The 14,406-nt window shown below is 36.3% G+C and overlaps 1 protein-coding gene across 3 annotated transcripts in view; it reads left to right on the top strand.

The window, feature by feature from the left end:
* Positions 1-14,406, top strand: part of DSC2 (desmocollin 2) — a 37,577-nt gene that overhangs the window by 16,446 nt on the left and 6,725 nt on the right. For all 3 annotated transcript variants that reach the window (XM_023207747.2, XM_023207745.2, XM_023207746.2), the window contains exons 7-12: positions 163-329; positions 3,800-3,934; positions 4,516-4,701; positions 6,892-7,148; positions 7,255-7,397; positions 12,287-12,511. In XM_023207747.2, coding sequence (XP_023063515.1) covers positions 163-329; positions 3,800-3,934; positions 4,516-4,701; positions 6,892-7,148; positions 7,255-7,397; positions 12,287-12,511 — 1,113 coding nt within the window. The remainder of the gene's footprint in view (positions 1-162; positions 330-3,799; positions 3,935-4,515; positions 4,702-6,891; positions 7,149-7,254; positions 7,398-12,286; positions 12,512-14,406) is intronic.

Below are 14,406 nucleotides of genomic sequence, written 5' to 3' on the forward strand. Positions count from 1 at the left end.
AAGTGATACTATATGGAGAGGTCTGCAAATTTATAAAAGCGATGACTTTGCTATGTAATAATGTGGTCCAGAGCTTTTTTGAGGGGGGTGAAGAGGAATGAAATAAAGGGATCATAGAACATGCGAATGTTTTGGAGATTAAAAAGGACTTTTCTTCTGTAGGCACTACTGTGGGACAAGTGTGTGCAACTGACAAAGATGAGCCTGACACGATGCACACACGCCTGAAGTACTCCATCATTGGGCAGGTGCCACCATCACCCACCCTATTTTCTATGCATCCAACTACAGGTGTGATCACCACAACATCCTCTCAGCTAGACAGAGAGGTAACGTAAACATTAATAAAACCTGATTATGATGTGGCTATTCAATAGTACCTGTATAACTCCTGTAGATGTGTTTTTGAAAAGTATGTTGTGAATCTTGTTTTAGAAACATTATTATTTTATGTATGTTAATAGAGATCACTACATAACCTTGGAGTATGCTGGTTTTGAACTGCTAATTCATTCTTTTCTGAATTGTATGTTTCATACCATCAAATTTCCTAATATAAACGTATTTACAGTATTAAAACACAATGTCAAATATGAAAAGTGAACCTTTTAAATATATGTAGAAATTTGTTATCATCTTTTCAACAATCTCATCTACATTCTACCACTTACATAGATGAAAAGACAGTTTATGGCTCTCTAATCTCTGGTTTCCCATTTTCAATCAACTGCTAGAAATCTTGATTTGGATGTCTGACAGGTACCTAAAATGTAATAAATCTAAAATTTAACTTGCCTTCTTTCTTCTAAACATATTTTCTTTTCTATGTTTTCCAGTTAAAAAGACATTTGTATATTTTTTCTCTATTAATCATTTTCTATTGTCACCTTGGAGTCATGATCTCCAAACTGTATTTGATGTCTCCTGGCCCCCCTGAATCACATCACTTCCCAAAGCATGTTTTTACCTCCTAGATTGTTTTATATCTATATTCTGTCTCTTTCTACTGCAATACCCTAGTTTAGTAATTCATTCACTTAGTTATTCAACTATTACCTCCTCCATGAAGCATTATTCATCTAAATTCTTATATTAATTTCTGTATCCTTATTTACTATATTTATAATCCTTAATCTTAAAATACAGTAATAGATGTTTATCATGTATTTTATTTGATTCTTAAATCTTCAGATTAATTTTCTCTTCCTTCCTCTATCCCTCATGGATTAGGGTAGTGGTTCTCAAAAGCTTTGGTCTCAAGATCCCTTAACAATATTGAATATTGTTGAAAATCCCAGAGATCTTTTATTTATCTAGTTGTATTTATCTATATTACCTGATTAATGCTTAAGACTAAGGAAAGTCTAAATTATACATTAATTTAAATATTAAAAATAGCCATAAATTAATTACATGTTAACAGTTAAAATTCTTATAACAGTAAAAATTGTTACACTTGTTTTTCTTTTTGTACCTACAAAATAGGTACATTTTCCAAAATAGTACAATTTAGTGGGAAGAGTGACATTATTATGCATTTCCCCAAATGTTTTTAATATGTTGGTGAAGACAAGTGGATTCTCATATCTCCTTCTGCATTTAGTCTGTTACAATATGTAGTTTTAGCTGAAGCATACATAAAGGCAATCTGACATGATATAAAGTTAGAAAAGAGAGGAGTATTTTAATGGTAATTACAGATCATTGTGGATATTATTCTTTGATACTGCATGAAAACTTGTCAAGGAGTAGCTAGTTTCCTAAATGTTTTTGGTAATGTGGACTCTGAAGCCTCACCAATGGCCTTTTGTACTTTATTACATTAAAATCCATTGCTCTATCTTACGCTGTCAGCGACCATTTTACCAATATATCATTCTATATTGTGCATTGGTCATTTGGAAAATATTGGTTCATTAATTAATGCAGAGCTTCCAAATATTGACACAGTTCATTAAATAATATGAAAAAGATCACCTCTTTACTTCCATTGATATCATATTGGTTGATAAAGGTTTTCCAAGATTCTCGTTTTTGTTTGAAAACTCCAATTTATCATTGGCAACAAATAGTTGTTTTCCCTGAAGTGACAGATTAACTTTATGTTTTACAAAATGCCTTCATAACACTATAGTCTGAATAGCCATAGATGTCTATGTGAAAACAATGTTCTATGGCGGGGGCGGGGGAACAACTCAACAGCTTGTTCAGCTCCCAAACCCAACAACCACAGAAGTGCTTTTCTTTGAATAGATTCTTCTGAAAGAATCAGTTGAAAACACTTGTCCAATGAAGGAGTTTACCCAGTGGTGCTCTCTAGTAAATTTGACCTCAGGATTCCGGTTTTCTTCAGTTGCCTACAACCTTTTAGTCCCTTTAAACATCAGAATTTCTCTTCCATCTGAAGATAGCACAAGTTAATACTTAGGGTATCAAACTTCATTTCCTTGTTTCATTAGCCAGTTAATTATTTCCAATAAATTTTAGTTCACTAAAAACAAAATATGTATTCCTTCTTGAAAGTACAGTAGCATGATGTTTTAAAATTTTTCAGTTGAAATAAGGCCATTATTTTTCAAGTCTACACATGTGATTGGTTGTGAGGGAGGAGTAAATTTGGAAAATTATGTGTGTAAAAAGCAGGAAGATCAAGAGAAAATTTGGTTTTATTTTAGATAATGCCTGAGGAAAAGAAAGTTTCAGAGGTGATGGAATTAAGTGAAGAATCTTTGTAAGAGAAGGGTGAACATTCTAGGTAGGTGAGGATAGATTTTCACATACTATATTGTCTTATGAAAAGAGATAAACTAGGTAGGAAAGGTAAGCATTACCATCTTATAGAAGAAGAAACCTAGACAAAGTGAATTTTCCAATTGCCCAAGATTGTGTCTCTTATTTTTGGAGTTGGAAATAGAACCCAAGTCTCCTAATGCTCAGTCCGGAAAGCATTATTACTGTATTGTTTTTAATCCTCCCATATCTCAATCACTTATGATAAATGAAAGTATAAGGAGAAACACTTTAAAATATTTAAATGCTTTAGATGTTTAAAAATATTTTTAAGGTAGTGATGAGTTTTCAACAATATCTGATAAATTGAAAGCCTTAAGAGCCAGACTCTATTTTCCACAGAAAGAAAAAAACTACATAGCCCCAGACCTTTATCTTCATATCAATTTAAATGATCTCTTAATAAATGTAGCGTAAACCTTTAAAATCTACATTTTTTGCAGGAAGAAATTTCATTTTATTGTTTTATTAAAAGACTATTATAAGAGTCATTGCTATCTATTTTTTTTGAACATAAGGATGTACTTTGGCTAGGGGATAAAGGTTTTGATTAATTACCAGGCAGTTTTAAATGCACTTATGGCAAAATAGCTCTTCTTTTTCTGTTGAATAAAGACAAAACCAACTGATTCTATATTCTGTAAGTTAATAGCACTAGAAATTTGAGAAACTATTCAATTTTCTTAAGTTGATTAAAAATTCCTAGTGTAATTCTCCTGCCTCACTTGAACCCAGGAGGCAGAGGTTGCAGTGAGCCAAGATTGCACCACTGCACTCCAGCCTGGGCAACAGAGTGAGACTTCGTCTCAGAAAAAAAAAAAAAAAAGAAAGAAAGAAAAGAAAAGAAAAATTACTAGTGAGAGAAAATTCTTCTAATACATGAATGCTGTGAAATGTAATAATGTACTTCTTAAATTCTTAGTGCAAAAAAATTATGGAGTGTAAAGTAAGATTTCAATTATAATATTAGTGCTTTCACCCAATAATTAAATTCTTTTTTTGCTTTCAGTTAATTGACAAATACCAGTTGAAAATAAAAGTACAAGATATGGATGGTCAATATTTTGGTCTACAGACAACTTCAACTTGCATCATTAATATTGATGATGTAAATGACAACTTGCCAACATTTACTCGTACTTCTGTAAGTGTATGATATTAATTAAAGAAAAATGTATAGACCAGTTTTAATTGTTTAATACGCACATCTCTGGCCTGGCGCAGTGGCTCACGCTTGTAATCCCAGCACTTTGGGAGGCCAAGGTGGGTGGATCACCTGAGGTCAGGAATTTGAGACCAGCCTAGCCAACATGGTGAAATCCTCTCTCTATAGAAAATACAAAAATTAGCTGGGCATGGTGACAGGCACCTGTAATCCCAGCTACTCTGGAGGCTGAGGCTGGAGAATCGGCTGAATGCGAAAGGCGGAGGTTGCAGTGAGCTGAGATTGAGCCATTGCACTCCGGCCTGGGCGACACAGTGAGGCTCCATCTCAAAAAGAAAAAGAAAAAAAGAAAAAGAAAAAGAAAAAAAATGCACATTGCCATCCAGTCCTCGTGATTTCAAATGAAGTGCCCCAATGACATTAAAAGTTGTATAGTGCTAGGGTGTTAAATCATGTAAATATAGTACTTTGGAAATTAGAAGAATAGGATTTACTTCACATGGTGTTCTATTTTTGTGAGAGTTACTAATGAAAGTTTTTGTTTGTTTTTATTATTTTAGTATGTGACATCAGTGGAAGAAAATACAGTTGATATGGAAATTTTACGAGTTACTGTTGAGGATAAGGACTTAGTGAATACTGCTAATTGGAGAGCTAATTATACCATTTTAAAGGGCAATGAAAATGGAAATTTTAAAATTGTGACAGATGCCAAAACCAATGAAGGAATTCTCTGTGTAGTTAAGGTAAGAATAAATTAGAACATTATTTGTAGTTTATAATATTATGGAATAGCATGCTAGAATTTAATGGAAAGAAAGGAATTCTGACAAATGTAGGAATAAAATATGTATATAAGTAAATGCAAATGCTCTGTTCTTCATATATAATGGAAAGAATATATTAGTTTTTGATAATCTTTTGTTCAGGCATGATTTTTTTAAAAGTCCATATAATACAATAGCTATTCTGTAACTAATATCTTTAAACAGTTCAAAAACTAGCACAGCTTTGCTGCCACTGGGACAGTTCTGGACTTTTCCTAGCCCAGTTTTTCTGTGTTTGGGCCAAGGAGGCTTCACTTACTGAATTTCCCAAACGAAGAGTTACTCTTGGTCAGCCCCATGGAGAGGTTATTCATAGGTTTGTTCATCATGTTCAGTTTATATTACATCCTTAGCATACAGGTTCAGAATGAAAATCCTCAATCATTCAAAGATGAAAACACTTCTAAAACTTCTTTCTAATACTATTCCAGGAGCCAGAGTTAGTGCATAAAGCAATCTGAGCTCTTTTGGCCTTGGACAAATTTATAGACTTATTTCTGCTGCATCTTTAACTAGAACATGGTTTTACAGTGGGTCTATGCCATTTTCCTTTTGTATATATTCACAAGGAGCATGGATTAAAAAATGATGAATCCATTTTCCTTACGATGATGAAAATCAGCTGATGTTTTTATATTATTTTCTCTATTTTAAAATAGCAAAGAAATTTCCTTTAAATCTTGCCTCTTTCTTCACCTAACCCCTCCTCTAATCCTTGGTATTCTCAGAAGGAAATTTATCTGTGTGAAGTCCAAGACCTGAAAAAATTTCTGTCTTCTGGGACATGGTTTCACTAATTCTCATTACAACTACATATCAGGCAAGATAAAATAAAACCTTTTATTAAATGTGTTCCTGTCTAAGACAGGAACTGGAATGGAAGACACACATAAAAAAGAAAATATGATGCCCATAAGCTTTGTATTTTCTTGTCTCTCTCCTCTTAAAAACATTTTTAAAAAATTTACCCATTTTTTTCTCTTCCTCAAACCAGGTACAAATAATTTTATTCATCTTAGGAGGGTAGGACAAGCTGTCCTAAAATTTATGGTGTAGCAAATAACTATTGGTTATAGTATGAATCCCCTAAAGAAGTATCTCATGTATTAACATTCAGGAACTCTAATTAAATACTCTCTGAAATGCCAGGCGTGGTGGCTCATGCCTGTAATCCCAGCACTTTGGGAGGCCGAGGTGGGTGAATCACGAGGTCAGGAGATTGAGACCAGCTAACACGATGAAACCCTGTCTCTACTAAAGATACAAAAAATTAGCCAGGCGTGGTGGTGGGTGCCTGTAATCCCAGCTACTCGGGAGGCTGAGGCAGGAGAATGGCGTGAACCCGGGAGGCAGTGCTTGCAGTGAGCCAAGATGGCGCCACTGCACTCCAGCCTGGGAGACAGAGCTAGACTCCGTCTCAAAAAAAAAAAAAAAAATACTCTCTGAAATATTCATCAATACCTGTTACACTACTTATCTTAAATTTGCCATTGAAGAACAATTTTCTGTCCTTTTTTTTTGCCAGCTTTACCCAAGTACTGAATCAGTGGGAGGACTCCTCTCTTTCCACCACCACTGGATTTCTGGGTGTATTAGTCTGTTCTCACATTGTTATAAAGAACTACCTGAGACTGGATAGTTTATAAGGAAAACAGGTTTAATTGACTCACAGTTCCACAGGCTGTATAGGAGGCATGGCTAGGTAGGCCTCAGGAAACTTATAGTCATGGCAGAAGGCAAAGGGGAAGCAAGCACATCTTCACATGGCAACAGGAGAGAGATAACAAAGGGGAATGTGCTACACACTTCTGAACAACCAGATCGTGTGAGAACTCACTCACTGTCATGAGAACAGCAATGGGGAAATCCACTCCCATGATCCAATCACCTTCCATCAGGTCCCTCCTCCAACATTGGGAATTACAATTCGACATGAGATGTGGGTGGGGACACAGAGCCAAACCATATCACTGGATATATGTTTCATATTCTCATGGTTATTCCCAACACAGCACTTACATATTTCCAAATGTAACATTCTATATACTCGTTAGCATTGCCAAATATTAAATGAGTTCATCTGATTTTTCAATACATTTGCTTTTGTAGCCATTGAATTATGAAGAAAAGCAACAGGTGATCCTGCAAATTGGTGTAGTTAATGAAGCTCCGTTTTCCAGAGAGGCTAGTTCAAGATCAGCCATGAGCACAGCAACAGTTACTGTTAATGTACAGGATCAGGATGAGGGCCCTGAGTGTAACCCTCCAATACAGACTATTCGCATGAATGAAAATGCAGCAGTGGGAACAACAAGCAATGGATATAAAGCATATGACCCAGACACAAGAAGTAGCAGTGGCATAAGGTACTTACCATTCTATTTGAGTTTTAAAATTTATAGCTTATTTTGTTACATTGTTATAATTTAGCATATGATAAATTTTATTATTTTAATTCATCATTACCAACAGGTATAAGAAATTAACTGATCCAACAGGGTGGGTCACCGTTGACGAAAATACAGGATCAATCAAAGTTTTCAGAAGCCTGGATAGAGAGGCAGAGACCATCAGAAATGGCATATATAATATTACAGTCCTTGCATCAGACCAAGGTAAGAATTTGTCTTTAAGCCAGCTACATACTTCCTCAGCTACATGCATCTTCAGTGTTTAAGCCAACAGTATATGTTTTAAAACTGGGTACATGCACTCAATTTTCATATCTCTCAATGATAATATAAAGTAAGAAATTTACTATAATTTGTTAACTCATGTCTGCTTTCTAATAGCCTTCTCAGTTTTAGATGTAATTATAAAATAATTTACTCATAGAAACACTTGAGAGCATAATTTATTAAAGTTAAAATTATTAAAAATTGAGAAAATTATTTTAGTAAAACTTGTTTCTGCCGAGTGTGGTGGCTCACACCTGTAATCCCAGCACTTTGGGAGGCCAAGGCTGGGGATCACTTGAGGTCAGGAGTTCAAGACCAGTCTGGCCAACATGGTGAAATTCTGTCTCTACCAAAAATATTAAAAATTATCTGAGTGTGGTTGCACACACCTGTAATCCCAGCTACTTGGGAGGCTGAGGCAGGAGAATCGCTTGAACCCAGGAGGTGGAGGTTGCAGTGAGCCGAGATCACGCTACTGCACTCTAGCCTGTATGACAGAGTGAGACTCTGTCTCAAAAAAAAAAATTGTTTCAGTGTATCTACTTATTTTGCTTAAAGTGTTCACTTTGGTAGGAAAGTTCATTACAGGGAGAACATACTTACATAGTGCAGTCCTGGAAAATAGCTATAACTTTTTACAGGAAGTTGACAATTTACTTGGGGGTTAGAATTCTGATTAAGACATTATATTGAAACAATTCATGGTATATTTATGATCATGGTAAATAAATAGTATATTATAAAATTAGAGAGACAAACACTATGAATTCATATAATCATATAAAATGTAAAATTATGTTCTGTGCATTCTATAAAATTGAGAGAAATATGAGTATGATGATTATATATGAGATGCGTTTGGTGCATAAAATATAATTTCTATAACATGAATTTGGACTTTGTGTGTTTGTAAAATAAATATCCGAACTATAACAAACATAAGTTATTATACTATAACTTGCAAAATTAGAATTTAGAAGTGATTTTGGAAGATGATTTACGTATTCCAGTTCTCTGAAAATTAATGATAAATGACTCAGTTTGCTAAATTGCTAAAGTTGTAATCGTTATTGATTTATCTTTAACTAATTAAAGACTGTCCTTTAAGGCCTCAGATTCTCATGTCTTTTTGCCAAGATATACTTGTTGGTCAAAGGCAAATGAAAAGAAAAACAAAATAACATGAAACTCAAATCCATTATTTTTTTAACGGCACTTGGGAAATAGTTTATTGACAGTTGAGATAAAAATTGCTGTCTGAAATTAGAAATTTTGCCTATAATTTTATTCTACCTTCTCCTCTGTTGCAGAGGAGTTCAAATGATTGAGAAATCAAATATTTGTTAGGGAATTGAGATGGGGCACTGCTCATCATCACTGTGATATAGAATAAATGTGTAATGAGGCTGTTACCCTTCATTTCTTTTGAGGAGGGTGGGAGTCACTGTGTTACTGTCTGTGAGGGAATTGTGAATCAGTAATTCCACGTCTTTTTACTTTGCGAATTGAATGAACTGAGATCATACAAAAGTGTGTCATTTTTTGAAAAACCTTTTTCTAAAATCTATACTGGCTAATTTCCTTTGCGTTCTCCCTGCCACTCCCTAATGGAAACCTCGCCTCGTGGATACTGCACTCCTGGGCTGGTGCTCACTTCCTGCCCACCTACATCTCCACAGCAATTGCTTCCTCTTTTTAAAACTCTCTCAAGGCTTCTATGTCTAAACTTGCCCACACATTCCTGCATGCTTTCTGGTCTTAACTGCCTTCTCCTCTCCTAAACATATATATTTCTTAAGCTTTAAATTCAATTTATCTTTTCTTCTTAACTTCTTAATCTAAATTCTGTTGGCAGTTTCACCCAGGAATCACCTCTATCTAGTTGAGCTTGAGATTAATGTTTCTATTGTATTATTCCAGCTGTTAGAATGGGGTTACTTGCAACTGTTGTAAAACATTTGACCGAAGAGTGTCATGCACATAAAGTGTGAAACCATGGATAGTGCATCTCATGTGACTTCATATTTGGAATTAGCATTTGCCCGTATAGAATTATGTTAGTACTTAGAAGATGAGCATTTGATGCTGACATTCCAATGAATAAAACAGTATGTAACTCATCAACAGATGAAAAACAGCTATGAAACACAGTGGATTAGATATCTGAGGTCTTAAATGTTCTTCTACGTCAGTGTTAATCACAATGTGCAAAAAAAAAATTGGAGCTTCATCAGTGAGCAGTTGTAAACATCTACTGGAAGGAAATTGAAGCATTTATCCCAGTTGTAGAAGAGCAAGCACTACAGAGTTCAATTTTTAAAGATAGCACAATTAACCAGATTCAGTAGGTAAGGCACGTGCTCTCAACTGTGTGTGTGGACTCAAAGGGAAAGAAATGTTCAAGACAACCAGCAGTCCCAATTTTCAGAGAGAGCAAGGTAGCACCACATAACATGAGAACAGGAGAAGCTGAGAGACAGAAATTATTCTGCTCTAGTAAATAGAAACATACGCCAGATAGATGAAATGTAGATCTACCTGATTCCTTTTTCTAATGTAAATACTCCTTTTCGAAGTTGTCCAAAAGTGGAAGGTAGTTGCATTGTTTCCTGCCTCTTATTGTTTTCTCTCCTAGTTCTTTTTTCTTCTTGCTGAAGTACATCCTTTACTTTTTTTTTTTTCAATTGTGGAATGTGAATTTTAAATGCTCTCAGTTTTGTTGTTCTGAAAAATATTTTAATATTGGCCTCATACTGAAGTGATACTTTGACTTAGTTTAAAATTCTGAGTCAACAGCTTCTTTCCCGTGGCACTGTGCAGCTATTAACCCATTATCTTCTGGCATCTCTCCTTGCTGATGCTTCTTGTTCTGTCAATTAGCGATTGTCCTTTTGTAGGTAATATATTTAGGTAGCTCTTACAGTACCATAAGTTGAGTTCTACAGTGTTAGTACAAAGTGTATGCCGTGGATTTATTTATATTTGTCTAGTTCTGCAGTCAGAAAATACTTTCAATCTGAAGAGCCATGTTTTTCGTTAATTTTGGAGTATTCTCAGCTATTCATCTCTTTAAATATTGCTTCTCTGCTATTCTGTCTATTCTCTTTTCTAGAATCCCTGGTAGGTGAATGTTGCTGTTTATTTTCTGCTGGAATTTGAGCTGGAATTTCATTCTTGTTTAATTGGTTACCCCTCTTCATGTCTTTGAAGATTCTAAACATACCTGTTTAAGAGATGTCTTGCATAGAATGAATTAATCTTTTGACTGGTGCTTTTGTTGGCTTTCCTTCTTAGTGTTAATCTTGATTATCTGGGAATTTTAGTTTGCAGGCTTATATTAAATGAGAAGTGTTTGCTTTGCTTTCCGTTTTTATTTTTTCCCTCTCTCCCACTTTGCCCATATTAACTACTAGTCCTGTAGTTGCCTTCACCTGCTCTTTCTCTGTGGCCCATGGTTTAGAACCAATTCTTAACTTGGTGGCCTAGTGTTCCTGACCCGTGATGACGCTGGATGTATCATGAATCTAATTGCTGTGCTGCAGGTGCTCTGGCTGAGGTTGTGACTTCAGGGCTGTGCTCAGATCTCCGAGCTTCCCGAGGTTGGCAGCTTCATATAAGACACAGCCCAGGCAGTGGGTGGCACGGGGTTTTTAAATTCTCTTTTCCACCTGTAGTGTCGAAAGGCTTCTTTTGAAACAGAAAGAATGAGTGATTTAGAGACAGAACTCCTGGGTTTGTGTTCAGCTTCAAACTTCATAACTGCATTACTAATTAGTGGCATGGGGTCTATGGCTGTTTCATCTTTGAATCCCCCAGATTTTCCAATGCAGTTCTTTATATAAAGTAGTTATCCTGTAAGTTTCTTTCTTTCTTTTCTCTTTTCTTTTCTTTTTTTTTGTTTTGAGACAGAGTTTCACTTTTGTTATCTCTGCTCACTGCAAACTCCACCTCCCAGTTCAAGCGATTCTCCTGCCTCAACCTCCCGAGTAGCTGAGATTATAGGCATGTGCCACCATGCCTGGCTAATTTTGTATTTTTAGTAGAGATGGTGGTTTCTCCATGTTGGTCAGGCTGGTTTCGAACTCTCGACCTCAGGTGATCTGCCCGCCTCGGCTTCCCAAAGTGCTGGGATTACAGGCGTGAACCACCACGCCCCACCTATCCTGTAAGTTTCTACTGAATATACAGATAGATGAATTACTTGGACTACACCCCACAGTGATTATTTCAGTTTTCAAGTAATTTTCTTCTCCTGGAGTCTTCCGCCCTTCGAATATTCCCATGTACTATTTTTGTTACAATCTTTCAAATATATAACTTTAATTTCTTTGCTCCAAAACCTAAGTGCTGCCTATTTATCCAACAAACTCTAAGCTCCCTAGTCTGGCTTTCAAAGACCCTTAGCTCCTGCTTCCGTGTCAGCTTCCACCTGTCTACCTTTCCTGTCATTGTCTCCAGATCATGGGTGTGTATAACGTGCGTTTACATCTCCTTGAATTTCCGTGTGCTTTTAAATATGCCAGCAGTGTCCTCATTCATACTCTCTTCCTTCCTCTTCTCACAAATCAGCCAAAACTTGCCTCTAATAAAATGCAGTAATAACTTAGCGAATGAATAAACACATCTTAATAGCAGTCATTGTACAACCCATATGAAAGTAATAATATTTTTCTTTGAACATTCCCTGAGGACATAGCTTGTGACTGCTTATCATTGTAACTTATACATCATAGGTGCTTAATAAATATTTTTCAATGTTTTCAGTGCATAATTTTGTGGCGAAAACTCAAAACATAAAAAAAGTATTTTTATTTTCATTTATCTAGCAGGGAGAACATGTACAGGGACACTGGGCATTATACTTCAAGACGTGAATGATAACGGCCCATTCATACCTAAGAAGACAGTGATCATCTGCAAACCCACCATGTCATCTGCGGAGATTGTTGCGGTTGATCCTGATGAGCCCATCAATGGCCCACCCTTTGACTTTAGTCTGGAGAGTTCTACTTCAGACGTGCAGAGAATGTGGAGACTGAATGAAATTAATGGTATATATTTTTGAAAATTGCTTTGTCCTTTTCAACATCAGGGTGTCTGCAATACTTTTTTTTTTTTTTTTTTTTTTTTGTATGAAATAGGAGAAAATTCACCACGTGGGAACCACCAATGAAAGTTTCTCAGTTTTTGTGCGTTGGGAGTAGGTCTCTCTAGTGTGTCTCTAATCCTATGCCGAGATTCCCTTAGGTGTGTTGTGAATTCTCACTCCCGCTCCAAACACACACAGACACACACACACACTCACACTCTCTCTCTCTTAGACTGGGTCTAATGCAATCACTTCCTAACTTGTGCACCTCCCATTGGCATAGGTTTCTTTACAGTTTCCTAGGTCATAAGGGAGTCCTCAGTTGTTACTGGTTGGCTCTCCAGAAAGCAGACCCTGAGACAGGGCATCTCAAGCAGAATGATGACTAAGGAATTTGCTTGGGATCAGTAGCTTTGAAAGGAGGAGAAGTAGGATTAGACAAAAAGAGAAGTTGAGCTGCAGCATAAGCCAAATGACAACCTCGGTGAACCCCAGGGGATGTCTGAGCTAAATGGGCCTTCAGAGCGGTGCTGAATCGGTCCCCTATTCTCTCTTATTGCTCCATCACTGTATGTGGGCTGCCCATGGCAAAAAGGCACAATCACGGAAGGTGCTGATGGCCTCCCAAGCAGCTGGGATGTAAGTCCTTCATTGAAAAGGGATCTGATATACCCCACAGTGTCCACCACATTCTCTCTCCTCTTTGCCACTGTATTGACTTCTGACTATTTCGTGTCTATTGTATTCTCCTTGGGATTCTCCCCTAACTTGGTTCCCCATCTGTACTTTTGTCTTTAGCCCAGAGGATCTACAGTGATAAGCATGGCAAAAATGAAGGCAACCTGTCTACATTATCACCACTGCCTCACTCCCTAGTCGGCCCTTAACTCTTCAGCATGTTCCCCATCTCCCGCTCACACTGCCTATTGACCGTGGCGTCATGATCACGAAGCCCTTGAATGGTTTTCAGCCCCATGCTTTGAGTGAATATCCCTCAATTTCCTGTTATGACAAATTAGAAAAGAAAGGTTGTGAGGGAACGTAAAGGGAGAACAGGATGAGGAAAGAAAAATGAAGACTTATAGAAATAAGCTAAGCTACTATGTCTTGGATCCTGCTCTGTGAACTAATAAGATTTTCAGCTTTTTAAACAATATTCTGGGGTGTGTGTGTGTGTGTGTGTGTCTCGGGGGGTTATCAGTTTATTGGGGGGTTGGGAGGAAGAATTAACTTTATTCTTAGATTTTTTTTTTCTTTTCTACTTATTTGGTGTCATGATATTCATTTTTAAATAGTGTTGATAGAAGGTGGACATTTTTTTCCCAATAGTCTTACTTAGCAAAATAAAACTTTGGCAGCTGTATGTTTGTCAAAATCTTTCTTATTTTAAAGATTTACTTGTCTGGGTAATCATTTGTAAACTTGGGAAACACCCAACTTTTAAGAAGAACATACCCCAGAGAGGCTTTGAAGTCAGGTAAGCTTAGCGTCAAATGCTGGCTCTCCACTGTTTGTTAGTTATGTAAATCTGACCATGCTATCTTTTGTCTTTGAGTATCAATTTACTCAAAAGGGATTATTTGGAGGAGTAAATGAGATAATGCATGTAATACATCATGGCACATTAGGAATTATAAGTTTTGGTTTTGCTAGTCTCATTATAATTTCTTACACAATAGTCTTAATGGGTTAACTGTGGCTTCTCTTAAAATTGACTTAATTCAATGTGTTTTTACCCAGGCACTCAAATTTGTATTTAGAGCTTCAAATACTATGCAGAAAATAAGAATGTCATAGTGGGAAGTTACGTGAGAGAGGGATTATTCTATGGCACCAGGTATCTGCATTTAGAGTAGT

Source organism: Piliocolobus tephrosceles, chromosome 18 (genome assembly GCF_002776525.5).
Source record: "Piliocolobus tephrosceles isolate RC106 chromosome 18, ASM277652v3, whole genome shotgun sequence".
NCBI lineage: Eukaryota > Metazoa > Chordata > Mammalia > Primates > Cercopithecidae > Piliocolobus > Piliocolobus tephrosceles.